This window comes from Somniosus microcephalus, chromosome 1 (assembly GCF_052327205.1).
Source record: "Somniosus microcephalus isolate GS21.2 chromosome 1, FLI_Smic_1.0, whole genome shotgun sequence".
Lineage (NCBI taxonomy): Eukaryota > Metazoa > Chordata > Chondrichthyes > Squaliformes > Somniosidae > Somniosus > Somniosus microcephalus.
This window is the reverse complement of record NC_140987.1, coordinates 337,966,451-337,978,593: the sequence shown is the minus strand read 5'-3', so window position 1 is coordinate 337,978,593 and position 12,143 is coordinate 337,966,451. Positions and strand designations below refer to the sequence as shown.

The 12,143-nt window shown below is 49.7% G+C and overlaps 1 protein-coding gene across 1 annotated transcript in view; it reads right to left on the bottom strand.

Annotated features, from left to right (window-relative positions):
• LOC147124925 (sodium- and chloride-dependent neutral and basic amino acid transporter B(0+)-like) overlaps nt 1–11,931 on the bottom strand; it is a 147,034-nt gene extending 135,103 nt beyond the window's left edge. Inside the window, exons 1-2 of the mRNA XM_085994764.1 lie at nt 11,751–11,931; nt 11,344–11,497 (exon numbers count right to left, since the gene is read on the bottom strand). Coding sequence (XP_085850890.1) covers nt 11,344–11,497; nt 11,751–11,822 — 226 coding nt within the window. The 5' untranslated portion in view covers nt 11,823–11,931. The remainder of the gene's footprint in view (nt 1–11,343; nt 11,498–11,750) is intronic.
• Nucleotides 11,932–12,143: the final 212 nt, after the last annotated feature.

The following is a 12,143-nucleotide window of genomic DNA, read 5'->3' as shown; positions in this document are numbered from 1 at the left end:
CAAGAAGATCAGAGACTGAATCTGTGAACTGTTTCCGCAGAGACTACCTCTGTGAACTGTTGTAACATGAAGTTGGATATGTTATGATGTTATGTTAATGGGGAATAAGTATGTTGTAAGCTAAAAAGGGAGGATTGTAGTGTATGTAACTGTTCTACCTTTAAGAGAACTATTGTATGTAACCGTCCACCTTTAAGAGAACTATTTTAGGTGTGGCACTACTTTATCCTGGCTGCTGTATACTGTAATACCGACGGTGACCACACCGGTATATAAGTGCTGTGGCAGAATTTATTGGGCAGATTCGCCCTGACCTTCGAATAGTAAAGTCCTGTTAAAGTTACTCTTGTAGTCTGTGTATTACTTCGCTATACAACCCACAGACTTTACATGATGGACAAAGAGACAATATGAAAATAGATTAGCAGCTAACATAAGAGGGAAACCAAAAATCTTCCATAGGCATATAAATAGTAAATGGGTAGTAAGAGGATGGGTGGGGCCGATTAGGGACCAAAAAGGAGACCTACGCATGGAGGCAGAGGGCATGGCTGAGGTACTAAATGAGTAATTTGCATCTGCCTTCACCAAGGAAGAAGATGCTGCCAAAGTCAGAGTGAAAGAGGAGGTAGTGGAGATATTGGATGGGATAAAAATTGATAAAGAGGAGGTACTAGAAAGGCTGTCTGAACTTAAAGTTGATAAGTCACCAGGACCAGATGGGATACTCCCCAGGATGCTGAGGGAGGTTAAGGAGGAAATTTCAGAGGTACTCGCAATAATCTTCCAATCCTCCTTAGATATGGGGGTGGTGCCAAGGACTGGAGAATTGCAAATGTTACACCCTTGTTCAAAAAAGGGTGTAAGAATAAACACAGCAACTACAGGCTAGTCAGTTTAACCTCGGTAGTGGGGAAGCTTTTAGAAATGATGATCAGGGCCAACATTAACAATCATTTGGACAAGTGTGGATTTCTTAAGGAAAGCCAGCATGGATTTGTTAAAGGCAAATCGTGTTTAACTAACTTGATCGAGTTTTTTGATGAAGTAACAAAGAGGGTTGATGAGGGTAATGCAGTTGATGGACTTCCAAAAGGCGTTTGATAAAGTGCCACATAATAGGCTTGCTAGCAAAGTTGAAGCCCAAGGAATAACTGGGAAAGTGGAAGCAGGGATACGAAATTGGCTAAGTGACAGGAAACAGAGATGGGTGGTGAAAGGTTGTTTATCGGACTGGAGGAAGTTGTACAATATAAACTAATGGGTACAATCCTAAAGGGGGTGCATTAACAGAGAGGCCTGGGGGTACAAATCGTTGAAGGTGGCAGGGCAAGTTGAGAAAGCGGTTAAAAAGGCATACGGGATCCTGAGCTTCATAAATACAGGCATAGAATACAAAAGCAAGGAAATTAGGATGAACATTTATAAAACACTGCTTCGGCCTCAACTGGAGTATTGTGTCCAATTCTGGGCACCGCACATTAGGAAGGATGTGAAGACCTTAGAGCGGGAGCAGAAAAGATTTATGAGAATGATTCCAGGGATAAGTGACTTCAGTTAGGTGGATAGATTGGAGAAGCTGAGGTTGTTCTCCTTGGATTCTTCATTAAGATGGAGAATGAAGCAGTTGACTCAGAGACTAGGGTCCTAAATTTAAATAAAGGAAAACTCAACTGTGGCTAACAAGGGAAATTAGGGATAGCATAAGATCCAAGGAGAGGACATATAAATTGGCCAGAAAAAGCAATAATCCTGAGGATTAGGAGCAATTTCGGGTTCAACAAAGTAGGACAAAGGGATTAATTAAGAAAGGGAAAATAGAATATGAGAGTAAGCTTGCATAAAAACTGACTGTAAAAGCTTCTATAGATATGTGAAGAGAAAAAGATTGGTGAAGTCAAGCATAGGTCCCTTGCAGTCAGAATCAGGGGAATTTATAATGGGGAACAAAGAAATGGCTGACCAACTAAATACATATTTTGGTTCTGTCTTCACAAAGGAGGACACAAATGGCCTCCCAGAGATGCCGGGGAACATTGGGTCTGATGAAAGGGAGGAACTGAAAGAAATCAGTATTTGTAGGGAAATGGTGTTAGGGAAATTGATGGGATTGAAGGCAGATAAATCCCCAGGGCCTAATAATCTACATCCTAGGGTACTTAAGGAAGTGGCCCTAGAAATAGTAGATGCATTGTTAATCATCTTCCAACATTTGATGGAACCTGGAAAAGTACCCATGGATTGGAGGGTAGCTAATGTTACCCCACTATTCAAAAAAGGTGGTAGAGAGAAAACGGGGAATTACAGACCGGTAAGCCTGACATCGGTACTGGGGAAAATGCTAGAGTCCATTATAAAAGATGTAATAGCAGAGCACTTGGAAAACAGTGACAGGATCGGACAAAGTCAACATCGATTCACAAAAGGTAAATCATGCTTGACTAATCCACTGGAATTTTTTGAGGATGTAACTGGTAAAATAGATAAGGGAGAACCAGTGGATGTGGTGTATCTGGACTTTCAGAAGGCCTTCGATAAAGTCCTGCATAAGAGATTAGCGTGTAAAGTTAAGGCACATGGGATTGGGGGCAAGGTATTGACTTGGATAGAGAACTGGTTGGCAGACAGAAAGCAAAGAGTTGGAATAAACGGGTCCTTTTCCGAGTGGCAGGCAGTGACTAGTGGGGTACCGCAGAGATCGGTCCTTGGACCCCAGCTATTCACAATATATATAAATGATCTAGACAAGGGAACTAGATGTAATATCTCCAAATTTGCAGACGACACAAAGCTGGGTGGGCATGTGTGCTGTGAGGAGGTTGTTGAAAAACTCCAGTATGATTTGGACATGTTGGGTTATTGGGCAGAAACATGGCAGATGCAATATAACGTGGATAAATGTGAGGCTGTCCACTTTGGTGGCAAAAACAGGAAGGCAGATTATTATCTAAATGGCAATAGAGTGGGAGAAGGGGAAGTGCAACGAGACCTGAGTGTCCTTGTGCACCAGTCGCTGAAGGTAAGTATGCAGGTGCAGCAGGCGGTTAAGAAGGCAAATGGTATGTTGACCTTCGTAGCGAGAGGTTTTGAGTACAGGAACAAGGATGTCTTGCTGCAGTTGACAGGGCCTTGGTGAGACCACATCTCGAGTATTGTGTGCAGTTTTGGTCACCTTATCTGAGGAAGGATGTTCTTGCCATGGAAGGAGTTCAGCGAAGATTCACCAGGCTGATACCTGGGATGGCAGGAATGACGTATGAGGAGAGATTGGGTCGATTGGGCTTGTACTCGCTGGAGTTTAGAAGAATGAGAGGTGATCTCATTGAAACTTATAAAATTCTGACAGGACTGGACAGACTAGGTGCAGGATGTTCCCAATGGTCGGGGAGTCCAGAACCAGGGAACACAGTCTAAGGATAAAGGGTAGGCCATTTAGGACAGAAATGAGGAGGAATTTCTTCACCTAGAGAGTGGAGAACCTGTGGAACTCTCTACAACAGAAGGTGGTGGAGGCCAGTTCATTAAATATATTCAAGAAGGAGTTGGATATATTTCTTAAGGCTAAAGGGGTCAAGGGGTATGGGGAGAAAGCAGGGACCGGGTACTGAATTTGGATGATCAGCCATGATCGCATTGAATGGCGGAGCAGGCTCGAGGGGCCGAATGGCCTACTCCTGCTCCTATCTTCTATGCTTCTATGGGGCAGAAATTGGGTGAGTAGCGCCACTTGTTAGCGCCTAAAGAGGCAGGCAGTGGCTATAGCGCCACTGGCTGCGCCTCCCGCGATATTGAGTTGGGGTGATAATGGTGGCGTTAGCCTTTTGCGCTGCGCCACCACCGATGACATCATCGGTGTGCGCAGCGCCCCATTCGCGCCCCGTTCACGATATTTGGTTGCGAATGCCGCAGTTGCGCCGTTCGCTACCAGTGCCTGGTTCACGGGGCCTTACTGTGCCGGCAGCAGCGCAAGTTAAGGTAGAGGTGCGGGGTGGCCGCCTTTTTCGGCGGCCGCCTGCCAGCACCTCCGTCCCCGGCCTCCTGACCCCACCCCCGCGGCATTGCCGGCTGTTTCCCGAGAGCCTGGCACTTCTTCTCGGTGCCGGGCTCTTTTGCCGGCATTCGCGACCGGGAATCGCGCTGTTGCAGGCCCCTCCCCCTTAACAATGGGAGGAAGGCCTGCAGTACCGCAGCGTGCCGTGCCGCAGTGTGTGGCGCTGCGGCACGTTGTGCTGCGATATTCAGTTTCAGCGCCCTAAGCGGGACGCGGAGCGCCTCGACCCTTGCCCCGTCTCCCTCTAGGGGCAATGAAACTGAATATCGGACGATCGCTGAAGACTCGAACGCTGCGCTAAATCCTGTGCTCAGGCGAACTTGCCGCCTCAACCCAATTTCTAGGCCTATGTTTCTATGTAGCAGAGAATGTTAAGAGCAGATTTGATAGAGGTGTTCAAAATCATGAGGGGTCTAGACAGAGTAGATATAGAGAATCTGTTCCCATTGGCAGATGGGTCGAGAACCAGAGGACACAGATTTAAGGTGATTGGCAAAACAACCAAAGGCAACATGAGGAAAAACTTTTTTACGCAGCGAGTGGTTAGGATGTGGAATGCACTGTCTGAAAGGGTGGTGGAGGCAGATTCAATCATGGCTTTCAACAAGGAATTGGATAAGTACCTGAAAGAAAAAAATTGCGGGGCTACGGGGAAAGGGCGGGGGATTGGAACTAGCTGAAGTGCTCTTGCAGAGAGTCGGCATGGGCTTGATGGACTGAATGTCCTCCTTCTATGCTGCAACCATTCTATGATTCTTTTCTAATGACCTGGCCAGCTCTGCCAATGGTATTCAAAATGACAATGACCAATAACTTTTCTGTCAGTGGCTCCATCCCGCCTGCAAATGGGGATCTGTGTGACATTTGTCTGGGTACAGTCCAGGCCTGTATCTATCAGGTGATGGATGCTCTCTTTAGGAAAGATGGAAACTTCATACATTTTGGTGAGACAACCTCTTAAAACTAAAGAGCTGATTGAACAACAGGGCCAATTCATACATTAACAGCTGTTTAATGAGTGACTATGAAGACTCATTCCATATCACTCATTACATCTTCTAACTGTGCTTCCCCTGGGTGTCTATACATTCCTTCCTGTGACCTATTCCAGAGCATTTTCTGGGAACCACCTGAGAGCCAGTGCCACGAGAGGTAATTGGCTGCATTCATGGACCAAGAGACACATGGGATTGAGGTGGCTCTTGTCTCATGACAGCGGGGTACTAGAAAGGGCCTACTGTGGGCCATACCCATGTTGCAGCTTCCTGGGCAGCTTGACCTTGCCTCCCTCATTCAACTTGAGTCAGGCACTTGCTGGGATGGCTACCATATGATGCTACTCTGAGGGAGAACAACATCATGTCTGTCAACTTCTGTCACACTAGAAATACTGAACCCCAGTTCGGGGTGGACCCTGATCAGTGGGAAGGTCTGTTGTAATGGTTCCCACAAGATCCTGAAAATCCTGAGAGGATTTCTTGTAATCCAACCCCAATTGTATCAAAAGAGGAAGACAGTTCTCTCTTAAGTCTATTCCCCAAGGCCTCAAGGGCTGTAGTCCGTGCTTCTAATAAGGAGGCACCAACTGGTCCTGGGCCACTCCTGTGGGGAAGGGAGGATGGTTACAGATGACTGTGAAGTTGCCACATGCTCCACTTAATTCTGCCAGTTCGCCGTCACCAGGACCGCAAATTCTGGGCCGATATTTTTACACTTTTGTTCTCGGTTTCCATCAATCCAGTTTTGTGAGGTTATGAAGCGCGCCTGATATGAGCAGGTATGATCCCAACTTACAAACCTGAGCCCAGAGCCTGACCGGGAGACTGATAACCGAGGATTTCGGATCATGTGCATTAAATGTGCCTGATGAGTTCAGTTCATGTATTTTAAACAATAAGGCCTAGAAATTCAGTATAGCCAGTTTTGGGGCGCTAACGTTAGCGCCCGCCCGACTTTAGCGCCCGCCCCAAAGTTGCGCCCCCTTCGCCGAAATTCAGTTGCATCGCCCTAAGAGGTTGCTGGAGCGCTAAAAGAGGCGTTACACGACTATCTTTAGGCGCTAAGCCGGCAGTGCAGAGGGATAGCGCCGAGGCGGGGCGCAGCGCGGGTGCGGTCATTTTTTGATTGACAGCAGACCCCGTGGCGCCGGCCAGCTCTTAAAGGGGGAAGGGACGATTTGGTCTGCTGCCACGCCCTGCACACTGCAGCTTTCAAACTAGGCCTCAACACTGCTGCTGAGGCCAAGGAGCCATGGCAACGCATGATAAGGCCCGTGAGCGTGCCCTGCGCTTCTCAGAGCGTGATCTGGATATCATGCTGACAGCATTGGAGAAGAGGCGCAGGACCTTGTTCCCAGACAATGGCAGGAATCCCACCCACCGCGTCTACACCAAAGCCTGGCGGGAGATCGCCACCAGGGTGTCGTCCTACGGCGATGCCCCCAGGGACAAGGTGCAATGTCGGAAGAAATACAATGACCTGACCAGGATTGTCAGGGTGAGTACCCTTTCCACTCTCCTCCTCATTCTTGCATGTACACCTGACATGATGGGCAAAGGGACTAATGGGCAGCCCTCAGCCAGCAGCTTTGGGACAGTCATGAGCATCAATTGCACATTCTGCACTTTACACACTGGCCAAGCTATTCCACCATGGGAGGCAGTGCACACTAGATCAGGGCTACACTCTGGCCAAGCTATTCCACCATGAGAGGCAGTGCACACTAGATCAGGGCTACACTCTGGCCAAGCTATTCCACCATGAGAGGCAGTGCACACTAGATCAGGGCTACACTCTGGCCAAGCTAGTCCACCATGGGAGGCAGTGCACACTACGTCACGGCTACACACCGTACTTAGAGCCCGTCCTTTCTCTTGCAGGCTAAACTTGCGAATAATCGCAAGCGCCGCGACATCACCGGGGGAGGCCGCGCCAAGTTCCAGAAGCTCACTCCCCTGGAGGAGTGCGTGATTGTGCCCAGAGCGTGCGGAGAAGCCGACCCTCCGCTGCCCGGCAATGGTAAGGACCTCGCCTTTTGGCCCTCTCTCGTCACACTTGCGCATCCGAGCTACCTCCTTTGCCACTGTGCCACCAATGCGCTGAATGCCACCAGTCATGACTCCCTCGCTGACGCCCTCTCCTCACTCTGAAGCTACTCTTGTGCCTTCCTGCTTTCAGCTGGTGACGAAGAGCTCCCTGAAGCTGCCAGTGACAGCCCCTCCGAACAGGAGGAGGAGGAGGAGGAGGAGGAGGAGGAAGAGCAACCTTCGATCTGCCCTTCGGCTGATTGGTGTGGATCGTGCAGTGCGTGCCAGCGTGCGACATCACCAGCCAGCACCTCCAATACGCCAGCTTGCCCACATTGCGCCATCCGTCGCCGCCACTCCCCCAGTGGAGCGTCAACGGCAAGCAGCTGGAGCTGATGGTGGCCATGCACATGTGCGCCAATCAACAGCCGGCCCCTCGAGGCCCAAAGCCCGTGTAGGCCGCCCCCCAAGGCCATCTGGCGGAAGGACATCTGACCCTCAGGCGCCTTCCCCCAGCCTCGCAGCAGCCACTGGGCAGAGCTTGCGGAGGAGCAGCAGGCAGGGCAGGGGCGCCAAAAGGCTGGACAAGGTCTCGCCCTCGTGGGCCACTAAGTAGAGGGTGTGGCCAGCTTTCATTTTATATGGCGGTGGACATCTTTATTTTGCCCATGGTTGTTTTGTTTATGGGTATGTTTTTTGCGTTAAGGCCGAGGTTGAGGCCTGGTTTGTTCAAATGTGGAGTTACTCCTCCCCAGGTTGTGGGAGTGAGTCGTTTGTTGCACTTTTTGTGGGGGCCGTTGATTGTTTTTGGGATTCATGTGGGAAGGGGTTTCATTTTTGTCAAATATAAATTTATCTTTATTCAGACAGTGTCCATGGTTGTTCTTGTTAGTCTTTGTTGCCTTCGCCGGCTGAGGGCTTGCGGAGCGGCTGCATTCATCTTGCTTCATGGCCACAAGGCATTCCCTGACAGGGGGCTTAGAAGTTACGTTCAATAAGCTGGCGACGGACGGCCCTTGGACCTTGTCGCTCCCTCCTGGGAACGTACTCCTCCTCCTCCTCCTCCTCCTCCTGCTCCTCCTGCTCCTCCTCCTGAGGTGGTGGTCCAATGTCAGGTGGCAGTGCCTGAATCCTGCGGAGAGCCAGGTTGTGTAGCATGCAGCAAACTACGACAAATTGGGAGACCCGTTGCGGCGAATACTGCAGAGATCCGCCGGAACGATCAAGGCAGCGGAACCGCTGCTTGAGGACCCCAATAGTTTGCTCGATGATGTTTCTGCTCCTTTGATGGCTCTCGTTGTATGCCTCTTCAGCAGCGGCCCTGGGTGCGTGGAGCGGGGTCATGAGCCAGGTACACAAAGGATAGCCTTTGTCCTCGAGTAGCCATCCTCTTGGGGGAGGCTGTGCCTCGAACATGTCAAGCACAGTACTCTGCCGCAGGATAAAGGCATCATGGCAGCTGCCTGGAAAGCAGGCATTGACAGCCAGGATGCGCTGCTTGTGGTCACACACCAGCTGCACATTGAGAGAATGGTAGCCCTTCCGGTTGCGATACTGCTCGCCATGCTCCAGAGGTGCCCGCAAAGCCACATGCATACAGTCAATGGCGCCCTGCACCAAGGGGAAGGCCGCGAGTCTAGCAAGTCCCACTGCACGCTGATGCTGGCTCTCCAAGGCCATGGGGAAGGAGATGAATTGGTGTCTCCTTCTGAAAAGGGCATCGGTCACCTGGCAGATGCAGCGATGCACGCCGAACTGGGATATGTTCGCTATGTCCCCAACAGCGGATTGGAAGGAGCCGGTGGCATAGAAGTTCAATGCCACCATCACCTTCATTTCCACCGACAGAGACGTCCTGCACCTGAGCTTTGGACGCAGATCTCTGCGAAGCAGGTGGCAGATCTCTGCAACCACCTCCTTTCGGAATCTCAGCCTTCTTACACATCGCGCGCCACTCATGGTGAGGTAGGAGCGCTGCTGGCGGTATACCCTGACTGGGTAAGGCCTATGTTGCCGATGCCTGTTGCCCCCTCTGCCTCTAGCCAGGGCTGCCCCTCTGACCCCGCGTCTGTGAGCCCTACGCACATGGCGCTGAAACTCCGCGTTGGCACCCCATGCAGCCCCCATCAAATGCTGGCAAACAGTCAAATTTCCAACAGGGCACTTGCAGCACTTTGGCCTGAGTCCAAAAATACCTGAGCTATTGCTGCACGAAACCAATTAACTCTCCTCCTTGTTGTGTGTCCAGAAATCCGTTGCACAAGAGCGTTTGCTGCAAAATGGCTGCCCTTTATACTGCAGGGTACGTGCCCTTTAATTTGCGCTCCCCGGGGCCCGCGTCGGATGTGTTGCGTTCCATTTTACAAACGCTCTGGCCGCCAGCCGCACAATGGGGCGGTCCGACTGAAGTTTGGAATCGGGGCGCGCAAAGGGCGTTGCACGAGGATTTGACGTCATTTTCTGCGCGCGCAGCCGGGCGGGCGCTAAACTTTACGCCGGCGCTAAGGGTCCACTTAATTTGGGGCGAGGCGCAAACTGCGCTGCGCCCTGGCGCTACACGCATAGCGCCCGAAATTCACTTCTCTTAAAGCGCTAACTGCTGGCGCAACCAACTGAATTTCTAGGCCTAACTCTTTAAAAGGTATTCAAAAGTAAAAAATCATCAGTTCTGCACACCTGCCCAGGTTCATTCACTTTGGTTTTGAAATGCCATTTATCTGATGTACCACATTCAACTAGAAACATATTTCTTTAAATGGGTTTGTAATCAGTCTCAGTCTTTCTGGAAGTAGAAATCTCATTTACAGATATTCACTGAGCTTGAATAATCTCTTTATTCATTTTCTGTTTTCTAGCTAATCCGTCTTTCAGATGAGATGTTAAACCAAGGCCCTGTCTGCCCTCTCAGCTGAACACAAAAGATCCCATGACACCATTTCGAAGAAGAGCTTACGACCTAGAAATTGGGCTGAGGCGCCAAACTGGCGCCAAGTTCGCCTGGGCGCTGATTTTTGCGCTGCGTTGGGAGTAATACCGATCGCCAGAAATTCAGTTTCAGAAAACCTCAAGGGAGACGGGGCGAGGCTCGAGGCGCTCCGTGTCCCTCTTAGGGCGCTGAAACTGAATATCACAGCACAACAGGCCACAGCACCACACGCTGCGGCATGGCATGCTGCGGTACTGCAGGTCTTCCTCCCATTGTTAAGGGGGAGGGGCCTGCAACAGCGCGATCCCCGATCGCGAGTGCCGGCAAAAGAGCCCGGCACCGAGGAGAAGTGCCGGGCTCTCAGGAAACAGCCGGCAATGCCACGGGGGGGGTGTCAGGAGGCCGGGGACGGAGGTGCTGGCAGGCGGCCGCCCCACACCTCCACCTTAACTTGCGCCGCTGCCGGCACAGCAAGGCCCCGTGAACCGGGCGCGGGCAGCGAACGGCGCTACAGCGGCGTTCGCTACCAAATATCGCGAACGGGGCACTAATGGTGTGCTGCGCACACCGATGACGTCATCGGTGGCTGCGCAGCGCAACAGGCTAACGCCACTATTAGCGCCCCTGCTGAATATCGCGGAAGGCGCAGCCAGTGGCACTACAGCCACTGACTGCCTCTTTAGGCACTAACAGGTGGCGCTACTCACCCAATTTCTCCCCCTTGGAGTTTGCCCCAGATTCCTGACCAATATTTATTCCTCAATCAACATCACTAAAACAGATTATCTGGTCATTATCTCATTGCTGTTTATGGGACATGGCTGTGTGAAAATTAGCTGTCGTGTTTCCTATATTACAACAGTGCCTACACTTCAAAAGTACTTGATTGACTGTAAAGTACCTTGGAGTGTCTTGAGGCCATGAGTTCAAAGCCCATGAAGATAAATTGTGAAGCTGAAGTCAATAAATCTGGAAAATTGTGTGTTGGCATCAGAACAATGAAAATACCAGCTGGTGGACTGTTGTAAAAACCCACCTCTACCCAGCCTGGCCTACACATGTCTCCAGGTCCACAATATGAGCAAATAGGGATGGGTAATAAATGCAGCATCACCCACATCCCAAGAAGAAAAAAATTCTAAATTGCCAACAATTAATGTTGTATGATTCTATTCATCATTCCATAGATCAGCATTGCTCATCCCTGTATTATTTAACTAGTAATTAAATGGTTCATTTGTTTATTATTGCTTCAAATGTAATTTTCTTTATAAATCAATAATTTGATGCCTTTATTTCCTTCCGTTCTCTCCCCTGTATTTTGGATTTGACTACAGTACCTCCTCCATTTCTGTAAGCCAGGAAAGGGAATCGGCAGACATTGCCCAGACCCACAGCATAACCGATCATTGAGAGCAAGTAGTCAGTCTTCGAGGACCAGTTGCCTCGCTCCACATTCTCGTCACTTTCACCCACATGTTCATTGGTGACAGCCTGGGGGAAAGACAGGAAATGGCTGACTCAGAAGTTAAACTTTGTCAGACTAGATCTCAAGCAAAAGGTACAGTTTTCACCCACTACAGAAACACTGTGTTGTTCTCCATTTAGCAGCAATCAGTTGGCAGTTTGGAAACACTCTGAACCCCACAGAGAGCCTCTGCAATTCACAACAACCAAAATCACCAAATCATCAGCACCTCTCAGGGTTTTACATGAGTTTACTGTCATATTTTGATAAAATACTCACCGTGTCCTCTGGAAGGTGTGTTTGGTGGTCATTCTGTGAGAACACAGATAAAGCCAATTCTCTCTTGTCCATTTTTGGGCAATGATGAACGATTCTGTTTGCTGAGGGTTTAGATGTCCAGTTTGAAGAGGTTGCACTGCTGCAGGATTCTGACTAAACAAGTGAGTTCATAAACCGAGTCCAAGAGCAGTGCAAAGTACAATGACTCTTCCACACGTGATTTAGAATGAGTGTAGCTCTGCTCACCCAGGTCATGGTTCCATCCAAGATCCCAGAATATTTCTGCTGTCAATTGGTGAATCTGGCAGATTAAATATTCCTATTGCAGGTTATTTGCTTTAGTTTTGGAACACTCAATATCAAAGGGCAGTTATTCTGCTTCTAAAGGTTTGA